Source organism: Neovison vison, chromosome X (genome assembly GCF_020171115.1).
Source record: "Neovison vison isolate M4711 chromosome X, ASM_NN_V1, whole genome shotgun sequence".
Lineage (NCBI taxonomy): Eukaryota > Metazoa > Chordata > Mammalia > Carnivora > Mustelidae > Neogale > Neogale vison.
This window is the reverse complement of record NC_058105.1, coordinates 112,309,899-112,337,289: the sequence shown is the minus strand read 5'-3', so window position 1 is coordinate 112,337,289 and position 27,391 is coordinate 112,309,899. Positions and strand designations below refer to the sequence as shown.

Here is a 27,391-nt window from a genome sequence, read left to right as displayed (position 1 = left end):
TCTCCACTTTATCTCCTGCTGTACAATCTTCCCTTGAGCCCTCTTTTCTTTCTTGGATTGCTTCCAGCAGCATTCGAACAGCTCACCTGGCCCTCCGATGACTCGAACCACCACAATGTAAAAGAATGATCTTTCCATACTGCAAATTGATTATCTTCTAGCCTTAGTTTGAGATCCTTCCTTATTTATTATCTTTTATGCGGACTTTTCTGCCGGCCAAGCAAGGCCCATTATGATGCGACCGCAACCACCTTCTTTCACCTGGCGTCTGCCTTCCCCACAACACACCAACTCCCTAGATTTCTCCCCTGCTGTTGCCCAGCTTCCTGGGTTTACATATGCTGCTTCCTCTGCCTGGAATGTCCTATCCTTGCTTTGTCTTGCTGTACAGCTGCCTCAGAGCAGGTAGTTATACTGCATTTTTCTTTTCTTTTCTTATTTATCCATTTATTTACGTCTATCAAGTTCTCCCTAACAGATCGGAAGACCTTTCGTGACACTGCCATGTCTTACTCTGTCTCCCTACTGCCCCTGCCTGTGCCTAGCACAAAAGAAATGTGCAGTAGTAACTGTTCACTGCCCGCATGAATGGATGGAGGAGAGGTGGAAAATAAATGAGTGGCTGGCCTGTTCTAACTCTGCAGGCATGCTTCAGCATCATGGAAATCATATTACTGAGATCTGCAAGACTAGGCTATTGTGAAAGACTAGGCTATTCCACAATACTCACAAAACATACTGTGCTAAATAAAACATAACAACATGTCTGTTGAAATGTGCGCCTGGAGTTACACACAAAAAAAGAAATTCCTACTTCGGAAGCAAATAAAGAGCTGGAGGCTATTTAGAGAAGTGGCTATGACTTTAACTGATTTAAAAATAATTAACATAACCTGAAATAGTAAGTGTTCACCTTGAAAGGACTTAATTTCAAGGCAATATTGCTACAAATTTCTTTTGTTTCCAGAGTAAAGCTTAACCACCTACTGCTGACAGTCGGTGTGGTCCCTCCTGGCATCCCAGGAGAGAGGCCTATTAGGCTGCTGGTATCTGGAGGTGCCAACTCAGTGCTCTCTGCCCCCTGGATCTGTCCACAACCTACTGACAACACTGCCTTGAACTGGAGACTTTCCCCTGAGCCAGCTAGCCTTACTCTGGACTTTGATCCCAAGAGCTGGTGCCTCACCCTTTCCCACTCCCCATCCAGCACTGCAGCCCCCACGCATTTGGGGTTCATACTGTCCTCTGCTTCATCGTTCTTTTTTAAAGATTTTATTTATTTGAGAGAGACAGAGAGGAAGAGAGAGAGAGAGCAAGAGAGAGAGAGAGAGAGCACACAAACAGGCAGAGGGGCAGAGAGAAACAGATTCACTGCCGAGCAGGGAGCCCGATGCCAGGCTAGATTCCAGGACTCCGGATCTCAACCTGAGCCAAACGCAGACGCTTAACTGACTGAGCCACCCGGGCGCCCCTACGTTCATCCTTCTTTGACATAATGCCTTATGTTGACCTTTTAAATTCTCAATTCCTGCTTTCAATCCTTAATCCAATCTATTTCTCACATATTTTGTTTTTCACCTTGTAGCCTTCTATTGTTTTAATGCAGATTTCTACTTCTTCTGTTCTTAGTGATTATTTTTACTCCCTTTGATCTTTTTAACCTCAATTTACTCACTTTTTAAATGTAACATTTTGGGCGCCTGGGTGGCTCAGTGGGTTAAGCCTCTGCCTTCGGCTCAGGTCATGATCCCAGGGTCCTGGGATCGAGCCCCACATCGGGCTCTCTGCTCAGCGGGGAGCCTGCTTCCTCCTCTCTCTCTGCCTGCCTCTCTGCCTCCTTGTGATTTCTGTCTGTCAAATAAATAAATAAATCTTTAAAAAATAAATACATAAATAAAAATAAATGTAACATTTTATTGGACTCTTGATTACTTTTATTTTTCCCTTTCATCCACTTCTCTAATTTCAATATTAAGTAAAGCCTGGTCCTCTATTGCTCAAGTTGTTTTCTCCCTCTTCTCCAGTCAGTTTTCCGCCCCCTCCAAAGCCATGGCCCCTCCCATCCCACAGCAAGAACTGTGCCCTCGAGGGCGGGAGCACCCAAGAAAGGTTCCTCCTGCAGCTGCCCTTTCAGCTTCCCGAGGGCTCTCAACAACAACCAGGAAAAAATAACCCTCACCCCAGAAGACTTGGGAGAACTACAGATTAACACTCCCTAGGGCCACAGTTCTCTCTGCCAAGAGCACATAATTTACTTCAGGGTTTCTCAACCTCAGCAATATTAACACTTTGGCCTGGATCACTGTTTGATGTGAGCGCTGTCTTGAGCACTAGATGCTTCCTGACATCCTTGGCCTCTACCCACTGGATGCCAGTAGCACCCCTCCCAGGCATGGCTCAAAAGAATGTTTTCTGACATCTCTCACCATCCACACTTCAAGCAAATCGGTAGGTCTTTAAAAATCCAGGGCCTCGGATCTAATACACAGTGATAAAAATCAGAAAAGTCATGCCTGGGGTGGGGAGTGAAGCGTAGGGAGGGGATGGACTTACTGAGAAAGGGCACCAGGGAACTTTCTGGGATGATAGATGATCCATGCCTCAACTGGGGTATGGGTTACAGAAGGCGTATATACATGTGTTAAAACTCTTAACTGTAAGATCTGTACAACCTAACAACTGTGCATCTCACTGTACATAAACCGTATCTCAAAAATTCCATGCATACTTAAACTGCACCAAGTCCATGCTGAAATATGAGTGGAACCTGGAGGCCAGGGGGGATTCCTAAGGAATCTGACCATGGTGCCAAACCAGGTGCTACTGACCTTTGCAACAGCAACCCCCACAAGGAGCCTCAGTACCAGGTCCACAGGCAGGCCAGCCTGACGCTCGTGCACTGCCCAACATCCTGGGTGGTTCCCTTTCCTTTTTGGCATCAAATGGGACTCCTCTTGGGAGTGACTACCGCATCCTGCCTCAGCCAGACCACGTGTTATCACAAATGGGGGTTCTGGAGGCGGGGCCCCTACCAGGTATTTAACGTAACTTGTGAGAGCTCATACTGAGTATTCAGGCCAACCCATTTGATATCAGAATTTAAGAAGAGAAAGGCTATTTAAATGGGCAGAGATCACCCCATGAAAGTGAGAGAGCAAAAGAGGAGTCAAAGAAGAACATTCTTCAATCTCCTGTCTCCTCCAGGAAGAAAAAAACCCCACTAATCTGGAAGTGAGAGGATTTGAAGAAAGATTTAACCAACTTCCAGGATCTGGATCACTAAATCACTTCAGCTCTGGCTTTATCACCTTTTCTCCAACGGACATTCTGTTGGGTTGCCTTGTGTGAGGCATCCTCTCTCCAGGAGGGGTCTTGATCCATTATGGTACAACCAGACTGAAAACACCTCCTGGGGCCTTTTCTGGACCTTTTCTGATGAGAAGCTGGAACCTCTAGGCTGTGCATACCCGCCTTACTGTCCCAAGAGATAGTACTTGAGAATCTTTGTTTGCGAGGTTTACTCTCTACCCAGGACAGATGGCTTGGCTCAGAAAATGGGTACAAAAGCACCTTCCAAGAGCGGATTAGACATGCTCTAGTTCAGATTTGATAAGTTTGGCTTGGTATAGACCAAAGTCAAGCCCACTCTGTTAAGAACTGCATCTTCAATGAGTGCTAAGCTACAGGTACAGAATAACTAGATTCAACAGCTTTGTTGCTTTAGATCCAGCCTATCCTCTGGAATGTATCCTTGAAATGTACTAGATGCCTCTCCTGGAACTCAGACAGTTGGGGACCCCAGTGTGGTGATTTCAAACTAAGGACCCCAGTGTGGTGACTGGTCTGAGGTTTTAAATACAGCTGCAAGAGACCTCAGTCACAGGGAAAACTAAAATCTGACTCAGACAAAGGTAAGTTGGTGACACTTAGCCTTGCAAACCTCAAGGGGAGTATCAGCAAGTTTCCTGGCTCATGTGGCTAATCCTTCTTTCTTTCTGTCTGATTCTATTCCCCAGCAACATATCTTAAACTCTCCCTTATTGAGGTATATTCTCCAACTTAAACATTTGGATTCTTCATCTTTCAACATTTGTTTTTACATAACCCACAAAAGGTTTTCATCATCATTAGAAAATGAGCTCTAGGATTGGCAGGCGGTTGGATGGGCCTAACAAGAAGTGCCATAAATGGCATAGACCACAACTATCTTTAAGGATTTCTGCTTCTTACTCTCTTCAGTGAAGGTCATCAAGGACTGATGAGAGCAAAACAAATCTGGCTAGGAAAGCAGGGTTACAAACAATATAATAATTAGAAGAGGTCAACTATGATTTTATTGCAAAAATAAATTTGTTGTACACCTACTCCACATCAGGCACAGTGCAAAATATGCCACAACATATAGGGAGATATGGTCATTGCCCTTACAGAGTTTCCAGGAAGCTAATGAGTTTACTCAAAAAGGCTCAGGTCACAATTTAAAAAATAAATTAAAAAGAAAAAACACGTGGGCTTGAGATTGAGTTTAGCCTTCAGCTCCAGCAGCAAAGGAGATCTTGGACACAGTTAGCCAAGATATGGATCTGGTGAGGTCATAAACACTCAGCTCATAATGGGTACCCAGAAGGCTAACCTGTCCTTGTTTTGCAAATAAACACTGTCCCAGACTCTGTAACTTCGTGATCACTTTCTGATTGTGTCCCAGTGAAACTGTCTTAAAGACAAATAAAAATCTCGAGCTAAATAAGCCATTTTCAGAATTACTCAAGCATGCTCATAAATGGTAGGGTTCAAACCCTGACAACTTGCTTTCTTTTTTTTTTGTTTGTTTTTGTTTTTGTTTTTGTTTTCTGCTTTCTTTTTAAACTTTATGGAGAATCCAGTATATAGAATCCCATCTTCAAGAAGGGTGACATTTTTTTCTCCCTAAATTAAAGAACTATGATCTTATTAGACCTTTCATTTAAAATATATGTCAGTTTCCTTTTGGACAAAATGTAAGCCTGATGTTGTAAGCCTGCATACAGAAGAGGTTTCAGAATCACCTGGGGAAGGTTCTTTTTTTTTTTTAGGAGCAGAGATCCCAACACATTTCCCCATGGTATCTGATTCAGTAAATCTAAGGGGGGGGGCAAGAATCTATTCCCACAATCAGCCAAATTTAGAAAACCACTATTCCACAAGCAGATGCTTGGGGACCAGTTATCCAACTTAGGTTTGTATAAACACTCAAACGTACATACTTTTTAAAAACATCTGAAAGCATGAAATGAAAATTGTCCTAAACTTAAAAATAAACAGTGACTGGCCACCGACTAAAGAAGTTACTGGATTTATTTACATTCAATAAAAATCTTTCCATCATAAACACAACACAATCAATACCCTCCACCCCTAATTCTCAGTCTATCACCCATCCTTCTATCTTTCTTCACTGACAAATTTACTTTAAAAATAGACTATGGTTAGAATGGAGAATACTGGATATCCATGGAGCACCCGGCTGGCTCAGTTGGAAGGGCATGTGACTCTTGATCTTGGAGCTGTGAGTTCGAACTCTACGCTGGGTGTAGAGATTACCTAAATAAATAATCTATTTTTTTAAAAAGAGGAGTAGAGTCCATGATGGCAGAGGAGCAGGAGACCTTAATTTCTTCTGGTCCCAGGAATTCAGCTAGATAGTTATTAAACCATTCTGAACACCTGCCAACTTAACCCAAGATCAAAGAAAAGAATAGCTGCAACTCTATGAATAGAAAAACGACCACTTTCTGGAAGGTAGGACATATAGAGCCCTGCAAGAAATACTGAAAGGAGTCCTCTAAGCAAAGAGAGAGCAAAAAGTAACACAGACCAGAAAGGAATAGAGACAATATACATAATAGTCATCTTACAGGCAAAACAATGGCACCAAATTCATACCTTTCAATAGTTACCCTGAATGTAAATGGGCTAAATGCCCCCAACCAAAAGACACAGGGTATCAGATTAGATTTTAAAGAAAAAAAAGACCCATCAATATGCCGTCTGCAAGATACTCATTTTAGACCCAAAGACACCTCCAGATTGAAAGTGAGGGGGTGGAAAACCATTTACCATGCTAATGGACATCAAAGAAAGCTGGGGTGGCAATCCTTACATCAGACAAATTAGATTTTAGACCAAAGACTGTAATAAGAGATGAGGAAGAACACTATATTATAATTAAAGGGTCTATCCAACAAGAAGATCTAACAATCGTAAATATTTATGCCCTTAACATGGGAGCAGCTAATTATATAAGCCAATTAACAACAAAATCAAAGAAACACATCAACAATATACAATACAATACAATAACAGCAGGGGACTTTAACAGCCCCCTCACTGCAATGGACAGACCATCTAAGCAAAAGATCAACAAGAAAATAAGGCCTTTGAATGACACACTGGACCACATGGACTTCACAGATATATTCAGAACATTCCATCCCAAAGCAAAACAATACACATTCTTCTCTAGCGCACACGGAGTAGAATAGATCACATCTTGGGTCACAAATAAGGTCTCAACTGGTACCAAAAGATTGGGATCATTCCCTGCATATTTTTGGACCATAATGCTTTGAAACTGGAACTCAATCACAAAAGGAAAGTTGGAAGGAACTCAAATACATGGAGACTAAAGAGCATCCTACTAAAGAATGAATGGGTCAACCAGGAAATTAAAGAAGAATTTAAAAAATTCATGGAAACAAATGAAAATGAAAACACAACTGTTGAAAATTTTTGGGATACAGCAAAGGCAGTCCCAAGAAGGAAGTATACAGCACTACAAGCCTTTCTCAAGAAACAAGAATGGTCCCAAATACACAACCTAACCCTACACCTAAAGGAGCTAGAGGAAGAATAGCAAATAAAACCTAAACCAAGCAGAAGAGAAATAATAAAGATCAGAACAGAAATCAATGAAATAGAAACCAAAAGAACAGTAAACAAATCAACACAACTGGTTCTTTGAAAGAATTAATGATTGATAAACAATTGGCCAGACTTATCAAAAAGAAAAGAGAAAGGACCTAAATAATACCATAAAAAAGAGGAGAGATTATAACCAAAACTGAAGAAGTACAAACAATTATAAGAAATTATGAGCAACTATATACCAACAAATTAGGCAATCTGGAAGAAATGGATGCATTCCTAGATACCTATAAACTACCAAATTGAAATAGGAAGGAATAGAAACCTGAACAGACCCATAACAAACAAGGAAATTGAAGCAGTAATTAAAAGACTACCAACAAACAAGCCCCCAGGACTGGATGGCTTCCCAAGGGAATTCTACCAAACATTTAAAGAAGAATTAATACCTAGTCTTCTGAAACTGTTCCAAAAAATAGAAATGGAAGGAAAACTTCCAAACTCCTTCTATGAAGCCAGCATTACCTTTATCCAAAATCAGAGAAAAACCCCACCAAAAAGACCAGTATCCCTGATGAATATGTACGTAAAAATTCTCAACAAGATACTGGCCAATAGGATCCAACAGAACATTATTCACCTCAACCACATAGGATTTATTCCTGGGCTGCAAGGTTGGTTCAACATCCACAAATCAATCAAGGTAATACATTACATTAATAAAAGAAAAAACAAGAACCATATGATCCTCTCAACAGATGCAGAAAAGTCATTTGACAAAGTACAGCATCGTTTCTTGATCAAAACTCTTCAGAGTGTAGGGATAGAGGGTACATACCTCATAGTATCATCAAAGCCATCTATGAAAAACTCACAGCGAATATCATTCTCAATGGGGAAACACTGAGAGCTTTTCCCCTAAGGTCGGGAACACGGCAAAGATGTCCACTATTTCCACTGCTATTCAACATAGTACTAGAAGTCCTAGCCTCAGCAATCAGACAACAAAAAGAAATAAAAAGCATCCAAATTGGCAAAGAAGTCATCAAACTCTCACTCTCTGCAGATGATATGATACCTCAAACCCAAAACATGCCACCACAAAACTGCTAGAACTCATACAGGAATTCAACAGTGTGGCAGGATATAAAATCAGTGCACAGGAATCAGTTGCATTTCTATACACCAACAATGAGACAAAAGAGAGAAATTAAGGAGTCAATCGCATTTACAATTGTACCCAAAACCATAAGACACCTAGGAATAAATCTAACCAAAGAGGCAAAGGGTCTATACTCAGAAAATTATAGAATATTCATGAAAGAAATTGAGGAAGACATAAAGAAATGGAAAAATGTTCTATGCTCATGGATTGGAAGAACAAATATTGTGAAAATGACTATGCTACCTAGAGCAATGTACACATTCAACACAATTCCTATCAAAATACCATCAACTTTTTACAGAACTAGAACAAATAATCCTAAAACTTGTATGGAGCAAGAAAAGACCCCTAAGAGCCAAAGGAATGTTGAAAAAGAAAACCAAAGCTGGTGGCATCACAATTCCGGACTTTAAGCTCTATTACAAAGCTGTACTCATTAAGACAGTATGGTACTAGCACAAAAACAGACAAGTAGATCAATGGAACAGAACAGAGAACTCAGAAATGGACCCTCAACTCTACGGCCAACTAATCTTCAACAAAGCAGGGAAGAATATCCAATGGAAAGAAGACAGTCTCTTCAATAAATGGTGTTGGTAAATTTGGACAGCCACATGCAAAAGAATGAAACTGGACCATTTCCTTAAACCATACACAAAAATAAACTCAAAATGGATGAAAGACCTCAATGTGAGACAGGAATCCATCATAATCCTTGAGGAGAACACAGGCAGCAACCTCTTCAACTCAGCCACAGCAACTTCTTGCTAGACACATCTCCAAAGGCAAGGGAAACAAAGGCAAAATGAACTACTAGGACTTCATCAAGATAAAAACCTCTTGCACAGCAAAGGAAACAGTCAACAAAACAAAAAGAGAACTGATAGAATGGAGAAGATATTTATAAATGGCATATCAGATAAAGGGCTAGTAAGGGCGCCTGGGTGGCTCAGTGGGTTAAGCCTTTGCTTTTGGCTCAGGTCATGATCCCAGGGTCCTGCTATCAAGGCTTGCATTGGGCTCTCTGCTCAGCAGGGAGCCTGCTTCCCTCCCCACCTCTCCTTGCCTTTCTGCCTACTTGTGACCTCTCTCTCTCTCTGTCAAATAAATAAATAAAATCTTTAAAAAAGAAAAAGAACTTATCAAACTCAACACCCAAAGAACAAATAATCCAAACAATGAGCACAAGACATCAACAGATATTTCTGCAAAGAAGACATCCAGATGGCCAACAGAAACATGAAAAAGTGTTTGACATCACTTGGCATCAGAGAGGTACAAATCAAAACCACAATGAGATACCACCTCACATCAGTCAGAATGGCTAAAATTAATGTCAAGAAATGACAGATGTTGGCAAGGATGTGGAGAAAAGGGAACCCTCCTACACTGCTGGTGGGAATGCAAGCTGGTGCAGCCACTCTGCAAAACAGTATGCAGGTTCCTCAAAAAATTGTAAATAGAGCTGCCCTATGACACAGCAATTGCACTCTTGGGTATGTACCCCAAAAATACAAATGTAGTGATCCAAAAGGGCACCTGCACTCCAATGTTTATAGCAGCAATGTCTACAATAGCCAAAGTATGGAAAGAGCCCAGATGTCCAACAACAGATGAACGGATAAAGTTGTGGTATAGATCTATATACAATGGAATTTTATTATGCAGCCATCAAAAACGAATCTTGGGGTGCCTGGGTGGCTCAGTGGGTTAAAGCCTCTGCCTTCAGCTTGGGTCATGATTCCAGAGTCCAGGGATCAAGCCCCACATCGGGCTCTCTGCTTGGCAGGGAGCCTGCTTCCCCGTTTCTCTCTCTGCCTGCCTCTCTGCCTACTTGTGATCTCTCTATCAAATAAATAAATAAAATCTTAAAAAAAAAAGAAATCTTACCATTTGCAATGATGTGGATGGAACTAGAGGTTATTATGCTAAGTGAATTAAGTCAATCAGAGAAAGACAATTATTATACGATCTCACTGATATGCGGAATTTGAGAAACAAGGCAGAAGATCATAGGGAAAGAGGAAAAAAATGAAACAAGACGCAACTAAAGAGAGAAACCATAAGACACTCTTCATCTCACAAAACAGAAGGTTGCTGGAGGGGAATGGGTGGAAGCGAGGGGTGGCTGGGGCATGGACACTGGGGAGGGTATGTGTTGTAGTGAGTGCTGTTTGTCGTGTAAGACTGATGAATCACAGACTTATACCCCTGAAACAAATAATACATTATATGTTAATTTTAAAAAAGATAAAGGGGATTAAGAAGTACAAAATTCTGCTATAAAATAAGTCATAGAGATGAAAAATACAACATAGGCAATATTGCCAATAATATTATATCATGTATGGTGACAGATGGTAACTACATTTATTACAGTGAGCAGTGAGTAATGTATAGAATTGTTGAACCAATATGTTGTACACCTGAAACTAATAAAATGCTGTATGTCAACTATACTTCAATAATAATAATAAAATAATTTCAGGCCAAAAAAAAAAAGAGTAGTGGATACCCTTTGCAAGCTGTGGAATGACCAGGACCATGAGGGGTTCTAGAGTACTAGATATGCTAGTATGGTCAGTTTGTAAAAATTTACTTGTTATCCGTGTATTTTTCTGTATGTGAGATTTCTTCTTTGTTTTTTTAGATTTTAGTTATTTATTTGACAGACAGAGATCACAAGTAGGCAGAGAGGCAGGCAGAGAGAGAGAGGAGGAAGCAGGCTCCCCGCAGAGCAGAGAGCCCGATGTGGGGCTCGATCCCAGGACCCCGGGACCATAACCCGAGTGGAAGGCAGAGGCTTTAACCCACTGAGCCACCCAGGTGCCCCTGTATGTGAGATTGCAACACAAAGTTGAATAATAATAGACTCTTGGGGAGCCTAGATGGCTCACTCAGTTAATCATCTGCCTTCCGCTCAAGTCATGATCCCTCAGTCCTGGGATCAAGCCCCACATGGGGAATCCTTGCTCAGCAGGGAGCCTGCTTCTCCCTCTCCCTCTACCACTTTCCCTGCTTGTGTTCTCTTGCTCTCTAATTAATTAATTATTTTTTTAAAAAAAGAAAAGAAAAATAGACTCCTACTTGCTTTCTCTACTTCATTCCCTTCCCCCCTCGCTACTCAACATACCTAAAATCATTCTTCCGAAGGCAACCAATGGCTTCCCAGTTACTAAACTCCAATGGTCATCTGGCATCCTGGCTGCAACCCAAAACTGGTGACCCCTCTACCATCTTCATACTCTCTCTTGCTTCAGTTGCCAAGATTCTACTCTAGCTCCATTGTACATGCTTTGTAGGGCATTCTTTCCCTCTCCTTTTGGGCCTTATCTTTCTCTGCCCATTTCTTGAAAGCTGGTGAGTCAAAGTAGTCCTTCACCCTCTCCCCTTCTCACTCTGGAGCAATTTCATTTGAATCTAAGTCTTTGACTTCGATCATATGCCACTTATGCCCAAATATGAATTCCCAACCCCAGCCTCTCCTAAGCCTCAGGCTTGCACATGGAACTCCCCATAGACTTCTTCACTAAGTGTTTCAAATGCTACCTCATAATGAACTTCCTTTCTCCCAAACCCTGTTTTTCTCCACTTCCCTACCTCAGTTAATGGCCCTGTAAGCCACACAAAGGACAACATCAAAGCAACTCTTTAATGGAACAATGAAAACAGACTTCAAAGACAGTCAGATGTGGTTGCTGCCTCCGCCATCTAAAAAAGTGGACAAATAATTACACCACTTGTGATGAGTGCACTAACCAACAAAGGACTGGAGAAACACAGAGAAAAGAATAATGTACCACAACTGGAAATTCTGGGAAACAACTGCAGGGAGAAGGCAGAATCAACAATCGAAAGTTTATGCATTTCTTTCTTTTGGCAGCCACCCAATGGACTGATGTTAAGACTTAGTGTCACTAGGACCAGCCTCTGAAAAGAGCAGTAACAAGGAAACCAAAGGTTTAGAGCGTGAGGATGATTTTTGAAATACCACAATCTTTTCAGCTATCCCATGCGTAGGTACAGTCTCTAAACACAGCAAATACAGAGCTATAAACCAAGTCTGCTGCTTTAATAATATCAAAACATTCTCACACAAGAAGTTCCCTTCTAATATCAAGGTCAGATGGGTTTTGATGATAACATACACAAAATTATTCAGTATCAAAAACTGTACAAATAAACCTAAAGCCGTAATTATTGCATTTTAGCTATTACATAACTTATTGGTCATATAATCTATACATTAAAATGTGCAGCTGTTTCCAAAGTTATTATATGAGACCATTTTTATGTCTATCACTGCGGAAAATAAGCACATGTGGGGACATTTTTACAGTAAATGTCATTAAAATTAGATATTCTCCAATTTATAGGAAATGAGGCATAATTATATATTTTTCCTCCAAATGTTACACTGGTTCTTTGATCTTCAGTCAACCTTTTCTGCAGTAATTTCCACGTGAAAACATTCTTCATTAAAAACAAAATCTTTTAATCTGATTCTTTTCGGTTAAGAGATAAAAATCTGAAACGTATTTTTTTAAAAAGCGGTCTGGGGTGCTTGGGTTGCTCATTCAGTTAAGCATCTGCCTTTGGCTCAGTCATGATCCCAGGGTCCTGGGATCAAGCCCCACATCGGGCTCCCTGCTTAGAGAGGAACCTGCTTCTCCTCTTCCCTCTGTCCCTCCCCCTGCCCCTGTTTGTGCTAAATAAATAAAATCTTTTAAAAAATTAAAAAGGTCTATGAAAACTGACAATACTTTTGAGGATATTCTTGTCCCAAAAAAAAGGAACATAAAATGAAAAAATAAACTATGTGAAAGAGTTTAGGGTAAAACAAAACGATGAAATCAACGAACAATTCTACCCAAATCAGGCTACACTATTGTCCTTAGGAAAGCGTTTTACACCAAATTAAAAATAAAGAGAAACTAAATGAGTCCATATTTGTGAAATATCAAAAAAAATGCCTTCCTGCCATAATGAGCATTCATGACCATATCTACATTTTATACAGAAATCCTTTCCCATCTGGAGAGCCACATACCAACTGGTAATCGAGGCTTTCTTTCTCTGAGAAGAGGGTTAGAGGGATACAGACAGTGGGAACCTGAATATTATCTCCACTGTACTGTTTTGGCTTTTTAAAAGTATAGTTTATTCAGTATTACTTATATACTATTTTTAAAAAATAGTTATAGTCTCACCTCATACACCTTAAGATGGCCACTATCAAAACACCAGAAAACAGCAAATGTTATTAGCAAGAATACAGAGACAGTGGATCCCTTGTGTACTGCTGGAGGGACTGTGAAATGGTGCAACACCTAGGGAAAAGTGTGTGGAAGCTCCTCGGGGCACCTGGGTGGCTCAGATCATGATCTCAGGGTCCTGGGATCGAGCCCCGCATTGGGATCTCTGCTCAGCTGAGAGCCTGCCTCCCTCCTACCCCCCGCCCCAGCCTGCTGCTCTGCCTACTTGTGATCTCTGTAAAATAAATAAATAAAATCTTTTAAAAAAATAAGAGTGTGGAAGTTCTTCAAAAAAATTAAACATAGAGGGGCGCCTGGGTGGCTCAGTGGGTTAAAGCCTCTGCCTTCGGCTCAGGTCATAATCCCAGGGTCCTGGGATCGAGCCCCGCATCGGGCTCTCTGCTCTGCAGGGAGCCTGCTTCCTCCCCTCTCTCTCTCTCTGCCTGCCTCTCTGCCTACTTGTGCTTTCTCTCTCTGTCAAATAAATAAAATCTTTAAAAAAAATTAAACATAGAATTACTATATGATCCAGCAATTCCATGTCTGGGTATATATCCCCAAAAAACTAAAAACAGGATCCTGAGGATATATAGTCAGGTTTATAGTAGCATTATTCACAATAGCCAACAGGTGAAAGCAACCCAACTTTCAAGGCCATTATGCTAAACAAAATAAACCAGTCACAAAAGACAAGTACTGTATGACTTCATTTACGCAAGGCATCCAAAGTAGTCAAATTCATAGAAACAGAGAGTGAAATGGTGGTTACCAGGGGCTGGAGGAGGAAGAAATGGGGAAAAGTTCAATGGACAGAAAGTTTCACCTTCCCAAGATAAAAAAAAGTTCTGGAGATTATCGTGCATCAGTGTGAATATATTTAGCACTACTGAACTGTACAGTTTAAAATGGCTAAGATGGGGTGCCTGGGTGGCTCTGTTGTTGCGTCTGCCTTCGGCTCAGGTCATGATCCCAGGGTCCTGGGATCGAGCCCCACAACGGGCTCCCGGATCAGCGGGGAGCCTGCTTCTCCCTCTCCCACTCCCCCTGCTTGTGTTTCCTCTCTCACTGTGTCTCTCTCTCTGTCAAATAAATAAATAAGTAAAATCTTTTTAAAAAATGGCTAAGATAGTAAATTTTTTGTTATGTGTGGGTTGTTTTCTTACTGCAATACAAAAAAAATGACTAAAAAAATGGTTAAGGTGGTTAAAAAAAAAAGTGCAGCCTGGGAGAAAAATAAACAGTATGCCTTCTCAAAAAGAGTTCTTTCTCTTCAAAGTAGTAACCTTGATAGATCAAATATGGAGTCAGAATTTATTCCAACTATTTATGTAACAAATTAATAAAGGGAATTTACTTTTAATATGTGATCATGTGGCTTCCATTTCCAAATACTTTCAGATCAAAATTTAAGCTTGTCAGAAAAGCAGTTTCGGTACATTTGAAATGTAAGTGAGAAAAGCAGATTAGAGGGCGCCTGGGTGGCTCAGTGGGTTGGGCCGCTGCCTTCGGCTCAGGTCATGATCTCAGGGTCCTGGGATCGAGTCCCGCATCGGGCTCTCTGCTCAGCAGGGAGCCTGCTTCCTCCTCTCTCTCTGCCTGCCTCTCTGCCTACTTGTAATCTCTCTCTGTCAAATAAATAAATAAAATCTTTAAAAAAAAAAAGAAAAAAGAAAAGAAAAGCAGATTAGAAAATGGCACTGTTTAAAGGGTTGGGGGTTGTAAGTTTTCTGGAAATGGGAAACTGAGGATATGTGTAAGTATGCCCACAAACAAGTCTGAAAAGATGTTAACTGTGGTTGTCTATAAAAGGTGGGGGAATCAGGGCGCCTGGGTGGCTCAGTGGTTTAAGCCTCTGCCTTCAGCTCAGGTCATGATCTTAGGGTCCTGGGATCGAGCCCCACGTCGGGCTCTCTGCTCAGCAGGGAGCCTGCTTCCCCCTTCTCTCTCTCTGCCTGCCTCTCTGCCTACTTGTGATCTCTCTCTATCAAATAAATGAATAAATAATCTATTAAAAAATCATTAAAAAAGGTGGGGGAATTAAGGGTGAGTCTTTAGTATCTTCTGTATTTCCTAAAGATTTTACAACATACATTGATTCATTTTGTAATACACAAAGAATGAAAGTGCCTGGTTCCTAAGTGTATTCTAAAGAAACTTCCAAAGTATGAAGATCACTCCAAATGAAGAAGAGTAAAAATATTTTGATGCGTTAAGATATTTTTTGAATAATTTATTAGTAGGTTTGAATAAACCTACTGATCAGTGACACCATGTCTTGGAAAAAAATGTATTGACAAGATAATTAAATCTATCCTCTCAAAACGACCATTTGGATGGGCATTCATTTGGATGTATAAATTTGGAAGCACTTACACTTTCACAACAACGGAAACCACAATCATTTCAGACTGTTTCATAGTAAATGGATTATGAAGTCAGTAAGCTGCTGTGAAGTCAGTATTTTAAGAGTTTAGACTTTAACCTACAAGTAGAAAAATGGTCTTCCAACTACGACAAATACAGAACTATTTTTTAAGAGTTTATTTATTAGAGAGAGAGAGGGAGGGAGGGAGGGAAAGCACAAGCAGGGGGAGGGACAGAGCGAGGGTCATAGGGAGGGACAGAGGGAAGCAAGACTCCCCAATCAGTAGGGAGCCTGATGCGGGACTCTGATGCCAGGATCAGGACCTGCCCAGAAGGCAGACACTTAACCGAATGAGCCACCCAGATGCCCCAATACAGAACTATTTTGTGAGAAACTCAATTCTGTAATTCTGCAGTAGAGTAACTGATACCTCCTGGGTCTTCCTCATCCACCATAAACAAACTGTGATCTAAAGAGGTAAGAGGGGAAAATGAGGCTGTCTTTAAGATAAACACTATCTCTGGCTTACATAAAACCAACTTCTATTTCATCTTCGGAGGGCAGAATTCACCACAAAATTAGGTCAGCAAAGAAACTATGGTTCATCTGCAACTGTTTCATATTCTACTCTTTAAAAATAGTTATCGGTTTCTGTTAAAGTCACACAATAAGTAACAAACTTGTCTGATAAACAGGAAGGAAACCTCAAGGCCAAGGAGTGAGATTACCGTTTCTTCAGGCACGTTCTGACTCAGCTGGTCAGGCTGTACTGGCGTCACAGACTTAGAACACACATGACACATAATCTACCATGTTTCAAATTTATCTGAACTTCCTCATTCAGACAGAAACTTATCACTGCTTACCTATTTCTCTCTCTCTCTCTCTCTCTCTCTCTCTCTCTCTTTCAGAATGGCACCCCAATATCCATTCAATCTTTTCTGAGTTAGGGGACTACAAGGAGGAAAAAAATCAGAGGGGAACAATTTCCTTCAAGAATTGTCTTTCAAACGCTTCCATTTTTTCAAGTAACTAAAAAAATCTGTATTTTCTAAGAGGAAGAGCTATTTTGTCAACACAAAGTCTATCAAAACCCAGGTTTCATTTCCTAATAAACCACTGCGCTACAAAGAACACAGAACTCACTGACAACTGCCTACGACCTCATCTCACTTACTCACAGCTTTTTCTTAAGGAAAAAAAAAGAATAGTAACATTTTTTAGGAAAAACGTGGCTGTGTAAGAAGGCTCAATTCAGTTGATGATAATCTGGATTCATAATGAAAATCGCTGCAAAAATACGAACAAAAACAAGAAAAGTCAATGTTTGGATTATACACAGCAACTTCTAACAGTGCTCCCGAATGATTTGACTCCACAAACAGGCTCAGGGTCAATATTTGCCAAGTGAGGTAAGCAATCAACAGAGGAGTCAGGAAACTTGTTGGAGTCCTCGTATCACTCAGTGCTTGCTTACTTACTCACTTGCCAGTTTAACCCATGTCATAACACAACACGTGAATCAGCACCTCTAATGGGAGAGGAGATTCATTTCAGCAAGCATAAAGAAAAACATTCTGTTATTTCACAAGGACTGACGTTTGTGGGATGGAGAGAAAAGAAAAAGAAACCTTTACTATTTTCATATATCCTACTTAAAAAGACCAGTCAAACCTCAAGCTGTTTACAAAGCTATAATCATCAAGATAGCATGGTATTGGCACAGAAACAGACTAACAGCTCAATGGAACAGACCAGAGAACCCAGAAATGGGCCCTCAACTCTATGGTCAACTAAACTTCAACAAGGCAGGAAAGAATGTCCAATGGAAAAAAGAGAATCTCTTCAACAAATGGTGTTGGGAAAACTGGACAGCCACATGCAGAAGAACGACACTGGGCCACTTTCTTACACCTTACACAAATATAAACTCAAAATGGATGAAAAGCCTAAATGTGAGATAGGAATCCACCAAATCGTAGGGGGGAACACAAGCAGCAACCTTTTTGACCTAGGCTGCAGCAACTTCTTTGTAGACACATCTCTGGAGGGAAGGGAAACAAAAGTAAAAATGAACTACTGGGAAATCATCAAGATGAAAAGCTTTTGCACAGCAAAGGAAACAATCGACAGAACCAACTGACAGAATGGGAGAAGATATTTGCAAATGTCTTAGCAGATAAAGAGCTAGTATCCAAAATCTATAAAGAACTTATCAAACTCAACACCCAAAAAATCCAGTCATGAAACAGGCAGAAAATATGCATGGGCATTTACAAATGGCCAAGAGACACATGAAAAAATGCTCGACATCACTTAGCATCAGGGATATACAAATCAAAACCACAATGAGATACCACCTCACACCTGTTAGAATGGCTAAAATGAACAACTCAGGAAGCGACAGATGTTGGTAAAGATGCAGAGAAAAAGGAACCCTCTTACACTGTTGGTGGGAATGCAAACTGGTGCGGCCACTCTGGAAAACAGTATGGAGGTTCCTCAGAAAGTTAAAAATAGAGCTACCTTACGATCCAGCCATTGCACTGCTGGGTATTTATCCAAAGGATACAAACATAGTGATTCAAGTGGGCATATGCACCCCAGTGTTTACAGCAGCAATGTCCCCAGTAGCCAAGCTATGGGAAGAGCCCAGATGTTCATCGACAGATGAATGGATAAAGATGATGTGGTCTATATATACAATGGAATATTGCTCAGCCATCAGAAAGAATGAAATCTTGCCATCTGCAACTACATGGATAGAACTAGAGGGTATTATGCTAAGCACAGTAAGTCAGTCAAAGACAAATACCATCAAATACCATGGATTTTACTCATATGTGGAATTTAAGAAACAAAAAAGATTAACAAAGGGGAAGGGAAGAAAAAATAAAGTAAGATGAAAACAGAGAGGGAGGCAAACCATAAGAGCCTCTTAACTCTAGGGAACAAACTGAGGGTTACTGGAGGGAAGGTGGGGGGTGGATAGGGCAACTGGGTGATGGGCATTAATGAGGGCACAAGATGGAATGAGCACTGGGTGTTGCATGCAACTGATGAATCCGTCAATTCTACCCCTAAAACTAATAATACAGTATATGTTAACTAAATTGAGTTTAAATTTAAAATTTTTAAATTTAAAATTAAAAAAAAAATTAAAAAGGCCAGTCAAATGAATGAATAGATATTTCTGAAGAAAGAAACCACTGGATATCCCTCCCAACTAGAGCCATTAACAAATGCCTGTGAACCTGTCTCTAGTTCCCATGAAGGGCTCCTCATCCTCACCCAACCAAACAAAGACATCCTTAAGTTGGAGCCAGTGTGGGCTTTGAATAAAACACACTGAGTTGCTTCAAAGAGGCAGAAAGAAGTAGAAAGACAAAGGGTGACTGTATTTAAAGTTCCTTTAAAACAATACTCATTCAAAATACAACTGTACTATCTATAATGCCATTATCATAAAAATACAGCTTAATATTCAAAGTTATAGGCTCTCAGCATATTGAAAACTCTCCAGCCCTTGCTCTAAATTCTTGCTTCTACCACTTTTAGTATAGAATGAAGTTTTAAAACCCACTACATTAAGAAACTGGCACTGTTCAAGTTTTCTAAAAGAACTGGCATGAGGCCATGCAGAAATTAGGAAAAACTCCAAGTGAAAAACAAGTAACTTCCAAATTCTAGGATTTATCTTCAGACTGAGATTTCCACACACACCCCCCAAAATATCTACATGAACTTTCATGTTATATGCACTCACCATAAAATTCCACTTAAGCATTCCTGGGGAAAATCAACTCTTTTTAAACTTTCATTTCAAAAATCTTTTGGCACTTTCCTGTCATATTATAAATAAGTCAACTGTCGAGTTTTGGAAACAGGTATGTTTCCTTGCGATAGAGATGTCTTACGCATCTAATTACTTGCAGTAATTTTAAATGTACCATACAAACAAATATCAAAGTTCATTTCTTAGCCTCTAAAAACTTCCAGTCTAGCCTAGAAAAGACTGGAGTGTCAAGCACACATACACAAAGATCCTCTAATCACGAAAGTCTACAAACATGCGTAGGCTCCACAGGGTAATGAATTCACTTATCATAAATACCTAGTCGATTATCTACTGTTTTCCATTTGTCTCTGCTCCCCATTCTTTTAAGGTACAATTCATCTACGCCTTCCTTCTCCTCTCCCAGCGTTAGCTGCACACAAGAGGCCATTAGCGTTTTAGATGGAAGATTGTTCGGGTGTCCTGAGCAGAATTCAGTTCTATCTGAGAAGTGAATTTATGCAAGTTTCATCTATTTGTGACAGTCAGTCCTAAGTCCAGGGTGCTACCCAAAACTCTAGATCACTTCAGAAGACAGATGCAATGCAGAAGGGATAGAAAATAGCTTACGTTCATACAGCGCTTCATAGTTTACGGTTCTTTCCACATGTTATTGTATTTGAACCTCCCAACAATCCTGTGCCAAATGGAGGGGCATATTATTGGTCCCGCAGTATCTTGATAATGGAACTCTGAGAAATTAAGGAACTTCATTAAAGTTGCTCAGCCCTAAACCAAACATACTATCAACCGAACCTGAGCCTGTGCTTTCTGACATCATCCAATGGGGCTGGGCAGATTTTCTTCTTTGTGATCCACCACCCAACATCTTTGAAGGGTCAGAAAGGAAAAAAACCCAGTTAATCCTGCACATAAATATGTATTTATGTGAGTAAATATGCATGCATTATATACACATATGACAAATATATACACATAATAAACACATATGTGTATGTATAAATATACATATTCATTATAATTTCTCAAGAAGTCCTTTGGATATGCTTATATTGCAGGGGAGAAATCTTTACTATCTTCCCAAATGTGTGCCATTTAAAATAATACATAAAATAAAGTTACAGTGCTTCTTTTGCAATTTACAGGTGATTTTCCTTTTCCATTTAGCAGTATTATTCTCCCCTCAGTCTGCACTAGTGATATATTATTCATGGTAAGAAAATTAATTTCAGAAAGATAGACAATTACATCAAGACCAAACAGCCACAGAGTATGTAAGGTAAAATGCCTCATAGCCAAGGACACGGTCACCTCAGGCTCCTGGGAGTGGGGAGCTCTGAGCAGAGGTCAGATCTCTGTCCTTCAGGAAGGAACTGTTGGAGGTTTCGGGAGGCCAAGTTCTCTCCCTCAAGATGTCTGATGATTCCCCAATCTCCAAACCACATCTCTCATGAAAACGTCATACCCTTGGGTTTCATGTCAACTGATCACATGATAATGTCCACAGACACTTCAAAGGGGCCAATTTGTGTCAGATCAAACCCACCTCAGCCTTCTTCCATTTTCCCATCCCACCAAGTAGTTCTAACCGTCCCTTGGTTTTCCAAGCTAAAAGCCTGAGCAGCATCCTTAAATTCTCCTTTCCCCTCTTCTCCCACAGCCAGTCAACAAATTTTGAAAGTAAAAAATACTTTTGGAAAGCCCCAAGATCATGCACCACCCCAACAGTATGTAGCAGCGTCCTACAAGAAGCCCACTAAAAGTCAGTAAGAGCTCACGTTTATCGAACCCTTACTTGATACCAAGCACTGTGCGAAGCCTGGGGTCCAAGTTAATTTATACCCACACAAAAGCCTGAGGTTGGTGCTAGTCTTATCCTTGCTTTACAGATGAGGACACAGCTTCAGAGAATTTGAGTATCTTGCCCAGGGGAACACGGTGAAGCCCAAGGTCTTAAGACAGTGCCGAACCCTTCTGCGTCCTTGCATCCACGTCTCTGCTCTCCCTGGAAGGCCCTTCCAATCGTCCCGTGTCCCCCTCCTCCCGGCCAGCTTCAGAGGTCAGCACAGGCAATGTTCTACTGTACTAAGTCTCCTGATGCCCCCTGCTGGTGCTCGCTCCTCTAAATCACTAGTTTTCAAGGGTGGCTACACTACAAACTGGATGCTTACACCCCAGTCCTAAAGATTCCGACTGCACTGACCTGGGCACCGCCTGCGCAGCAGGACTTGCTCGCTATGTGATTCTAATGTGTAGCCAAAGTTGTGACCCAATCTGCCCAACTTGCCACAACTTTGACATCAGAGCGGTTACCACACTGCATCGGCATGGGCCATTTCTGCGCCACTAACCTCAAGTTTCGGTCACCTGCAGGGTGGGCTGGTTCAAAACCAGAGGTACCTGGACCTCACATAAAAATGAAATCAGACCCATGGGCAGGGCCCTGGAAAATACCTCTTGAATAATTCTGGCATGCGGCCAAATCTGGGGACTCTCTCCGGAGTAAGAACTAGGACTTTTTATTTGTACCCACGAGGGTGTAGCACAGTGCTCAGTCACAGTTGGACTATGATAAACATTTGTGTAATGAATGGAATCGAGTAACAGGAATCTGGGGACTGGGTATATATATTCAATTCTAGCAGCAGCACCTAGAAAAACTTCCTGGAATAGTGAGTGTGCAAATAGGGACTGGGCAGCTTTTCAAATGTGTTTTTTAATCCGCCAGTGCCCCCTACTGACCTGAAGATGGATAAGTCAAAACAATGGTTCCGGTTTAAATATTTTAATTGTATATGCACATACTAGTCACACACACAGTACTTTTTCCACCAACACCTATATTATCAATTCCTTTCCGCCCCAAGCTGAAGACTCTTAAACCCACATCAATCCTACCATTTGCTTGTCCCCATTTCCAGGAATCAGTCATGATAGACCTCCCGAAGCAGTTCTCAGAACTGAGTCCTCAAAGCCCCTCACTGACCTTTTCTTCCTTTGGCCAGTACCTCTTGCAAATCCCACCACACTCATAAAATCAAACACCTTTTAAAAACACAAGAAGCCATTCATCTACCAATCTGCTTCAGTTCTTGCTATTCAAAGTATGACGGGGGGACCAGCAGCATCTGTATCAACCAGGAGCTTGCTTAAAAAAACAAAAAAGAAAAGGAAAAAAAATGAAAAAAAAATGGACACCCTGAGGCCCCACCCCAGACCTGCTGAAACAGAGCTCCATGTATTTTAGAGTTTGAGAAGCACTGGTTCTAAATTTCCTTAACTACTAGACCTAACACTATTTTATGACAAATATTCTAAGTAACTCTTTTGCTATCTTGAAATAAAAATTTATCACCCATCTACACATGTAAGACCAAAAAAAGAGACCAGTATACTGATTTGATGGTAACATGATGGAGAACAAAAGGAAAAGATTTACAGTAAGAATTATATTTCAGTATATAACTGTTCAACACAACTAAAGACATGCAGAACAATCCAAGTTTCCAAAATGTACCCCAAATGGCTGGTACTGTCTGGCTGAGAACCACTAGTCTACCATTACTCCCAACCTTTTCTTTCCAGCTCACAGAAGGCAGGCAACATCTTTCCTCCTTTTTGAAGCTGAGGGATTCTCTCTTCTAAAAACCCCCTTCCCAAAAAATGAAAGGAGATGGGATCGGGAGAGAGACAAACCATAAGAAACTCTTAATCTCAGGAAACAAACTGAGGGTTGCTGGCGGGTGGGGGGGTAGGGATAGAATGGGGGGGTTATGAACATTGGGGAGGGTATGTGCTATGGAGAGTACTGTGAATTATGTAAGACTGATGATTCACAGACCTAAACCCCTGGGGCAAATAATACACTATATATCAATAAATAATGAGAATAACAAAAATGAAAGCCCCCTTCCTATATTCCTCCCTAAGGCCATAAACACTGCCAAATCTTGAATACTGGAACAACCGCAAAAACAACTCTACAATCTTGACCAACATGTCTCTCTAGTTACCATATTCTCTCCTTTGTTTGAAGGAGAAAATAAAATTTATCAACCCCACCACTGTGTCCATTTACTCATGTCTCAGTCACCAACCCACATTAATATAGCTTTCATTTCCATCAGTAACCCACATCTATAAAAAAAAAGTCATGAAAGCTTTCCAAATTGCCCAAATTAACAAACACTTCTCTAAATTCATCTAACTTCTCTTACTGTAACGGACACTGTTGGGCGCACATCCAAACTCCATTCCCCACTGTGTTAAATTCATTTCTGTCCCACGTGATTAAGATAAACTAACCCCATCCCTACCTGATCCGGTTTAATCCAAGCCAATCAGAGCATGGCATTCCCCTGGCACTGGCTATCAGGTCAGGGGCAGACATGTGACCTAAATTGGTCCAATCAGATTGAAGGAAAAGCGTAATCCAAGCGTGGGAGTTTTGTCCTCTCCCCTGCTCTAGCGAATGAGAAAGCATGTGTTACTACTGCCAGTCATGCTTAACCATAAGGGGAACCAATCTTATCATGGAAAGCCAAGAAAAGAGACCAGGTCCTTAATAACACTGTTGGCCTACTGGAGTCCACCCTTCCTCTAGACTTTGTGAGAGAATTCTTACTATTTAAGTAACCATGTTTTCCCAGCTGAAAGCATCCTAACATAGCCTGCCCTCCTTGAACCATCTTCCCTTGATTTTCTAAACATCACCCTTTTGTACACCTACTTACCAGAAGCTGCTTCTAGAACACCTCTGGTCTCCCCTCTTCCTCTGCTTATTCCTTACATTTTGGTGTCTGCCAAGGTTTGTTGTGATCTTTTCTACTCAAACTATGTATTTGAATAATTGAAACTGAGCTATACTAGCACTTCCCCCAAAGGAGTACCCCAGCTCATCCACCTGAGGGACTCCTACCAGTCTTTCAAAACTAAATGTAAATGTCTCCTCTGTGAAGTCTCCCCTTAAGTTCCCAGGGGTTCTTTGCCTTTTTTGCATCATAGACCCTATGGACCCCTTTTCAAATTAATGCTTATAACTGCATAAAATGTTAACTGTACTTCAATAGTTATAAAAACATTTTTAAAATTCAAAATGTGATACAGTAATACATACTCCTTACCTTATTAAATAAAAGGACCTAACAGTGAGTCTTATAACTACCAGAATTTTGAAGTAGTAATGACCGTAAATGATATCTTGAGTTCTGCAGCAACCGTGATATAAAAACATCCGTGACATCTATTGGTCCTGTGAGTCCTACTGATGACAGGTACTGCTAATATTACTGTGATTTATTGCTATACCAGCCTATTAAATTAATTGCTCCCAATGAACCTCCTCATATCCATGCTCTTGTGTAGTGTCCCCATACTGACTCTGGCTTGGCCACGTGACTTGTTTTGACATCAGCAAATGTGATGCAAGCAGGTAAGTGTTTGCACAATCGGACTTACCCTCTTGGAACCCAGTGACCATGTGAGGAAGCCCAAGGTAGGCACAATGAGGGGCACCAAGCTCCCATACATGACAGTAAGGCCAACTTATAGTCCAAGCACCAGCTGAATTCAGCCACTGGGAGATGCCAGCAGAACTGCCCAGGCAACCCACTGATGGCGAGAAATAATAAATTATTGTAGTTTGAAGGCACTGGTTCACACTGGCTTGTTACCCACCAACAGCTAACTAGAACAGTTACCTACACTACACTCATAACTAAAGGAAATGTTACATTTCAGTTGCAGATTGGTGAAAATAAAGATTTTTTTCCCCATCAGGGCTTAGGGACTCCCCTAGATTTTATCTACAGACCCTCTGAGGGGCTGAAGACCACAGGTCAAAAGCCCCCAGTGTAGAGGGGAATCCCTGAGGCAGAGGAGATCCTGCTCTCCTTTCTACTACCACAGTGCCTCACTGACACCCATATAAACTGATCATAGCATATCCTTTGGTGTTGCAACCCTAAAACTGAGCTGAGCTCCTAGCACATAATAGCTGTTCAACACAAATTTATCCAATGAATCCAAGTTGCTAATGGATCTGTCCTGGTAACTAAACTGTGAGCAGCCTGAAAACAAAATAAAAGCAAATACTTAGATGACACTCCTATATGCCAAGAGCTCTTCCAAGTGCTTTACACTTACTTATTTAGTCTTTATATTTATTTTTTAGTCTTTATAACAACCCTATTAAGTATATGCTAGTCCCCCAATTTCACCGATAGGAAAATAGGCACAAAATGGTTAAGTAACGTGCCCAAGGTCACCCAGCTAGAAAGTGGCAATACCAAGACTGTAAGGCCGAATCCACGTTCTGATTTTATAGCCTGTCCTAATGTGCCCAAAGCACACTGCAGAAGCACAATAAAACTTTCAAACAAGGTGTACAAATTTGAGATTTCATTAGCACTATTTTATGGGTGCTATGTTTCTTTAAGACTCAATTTTGTAGACTAATTTCTGGTAGCTTGTGATTTCTCATGATAAGAAACAGCATTTACTTTTTTTTTTTTTTTAAGTAGTAGAATAATGGCCTCAGGTCAAAATCAGATTTTCGAAACAAAGCCTTCACTCTGAAAAGCGCTTTCTTTCAAAAGACATAACTTCGTCAAATGTAAAGAGGGTCGACTTGTCCATATTAAATAATGTTCACTTGGAAGGGGAACTAAGTTCCAGCTGCCCATCCTTCCAACCATTCCCATACCAGCTTCCCCAAATCCTTCAACAGCTTCTCCAAAGGTGACCCTCCCCCCATTCACACACCAGGTTCTGAAACCTGACCCTGCCAGGCAACCGAAGCCGAACCCTGCAGTGCCCTGAGCTGGCCTCTCCTTACCCACCAACCCAATAGGTAACCATCGGGGGTGGGGTGGGTGAGCACTTTGCGGGGTACTTTAACTTTTCAAAGTGTTTTATTCACGAGAGCAAGACCCACAGGACCCGCCTACCCACCCTGGGATCTCACGCCTCCGCCCGGCAACCTCCCGCTCCTAGCGGCTCAGTGAATGAACCGCGGGGTCCGGACGCACCCGGCCCGGAGGCGGGAAAAGCCTCGGGGCGAACCGGGCCTGGCCCCCGGGAAAGCCCACGAGAGCGCGAGCTGGGCTCCGTGAGGCCAAGAGGGGGCGGTGACAGCTGTGACCCGGCTCCACGCTCTCACCTTGAACATGCTGCTGGCAGAGGTGGCTCCGGCGGGGTGACCCCGGCCTCGGCCCCGCCTACTACAGAGAGGTGGCTACGGCGGCCGGGTAGGGCCCTGATTCGTCTGACCGCAAGCGGGCCGCGGTGCGTATGACTGCCGAACAGCCAATTCGATCCCGCGAAGGATTAGTTCGGAAGCCGGGTCTGGGAGCGGCGTCGCCGAGCTGCAAACGCGTCGCTCCTCAGGCGGGAACGAACGTAAGCCCCGCCCCCCGGAGGCTCCGCCCCTGCGCCGGCCGTTGCTAGGCGGCAGGAAAGCGCCAGCTCAGTGTAGGCGGTACGCGGGGGCGCGAAGAGGGAGGTGCCGGGTTTCTCGCAGCGCTGGGAATAGGCCTTCGCTGCGGCGATTGGGCGCCCAGCGGCGTGGGCTGGGAATCCTGAGCGCCGAGGCCACCGGGCGGGGGCGCTCGGCTGGTCTCTGGCATCTTTGAAAGTCTCATAGCCGGAAGCTGCTGACCCCTGGGGCCTGGAATTATCTCACAAAAGGTTTTCAGATTTATTTTTTCCGTGGGCTGGAAGTTCCTAAGGTTTTAAATTTAACCTAGTTTGCCATATCCTTTAGTCTGGAAAGGCCCTGACTTTTTTTTCCCCTTTAAAATACTTAAGCATATACCCCTCTCTGGGAGTCAAATGTCCCTTAATACATTATTAGTAATGACAATAATGATCTAATTAACAAGAATACCAAAACACTAACACAGAGTTTA

General features: G+C 41.6%; 1 protein-coding gene across 5 annotated transcripts in view; it reads right to left on the bottom strand.

The window, feature by feature from the left end:
* APOO (apolipoprotein O) overlaps positions 1–26,863 on the bottom strand; it is a 60,661-nt gene extending 33,798 nt beyond the window's left edge. For 2 of the 5 annotated variants that reach the window (XM_044235498.1, XM_044235499.1), the window contains exons 1-2: positions 26,644–26,863; positions 24,942–25,094 (exon numbers count right to left, since the gene is read on the bottom strand). In XM_044235498.1, coding sequence (XP_044091433.1) covers positions 24,942–25,013 — 72 coding nt within the window. In that variant the 5' untranslated portion in view covers positions 25,014–25,094; positions 26,644–26,863. Of the gene's footprint in view, positions 1–20,093; positions 20,152–24,941; positions 25,095–26,643 lie in introns of those variants that run through there. The other 3 variants (XM_044235501.1, XM_044235502.1, XM_044235500.1) reach the window with 2 other exon arrangements.
* Positions 26,864–27,391: the final 528 nt, after the last annotated feature.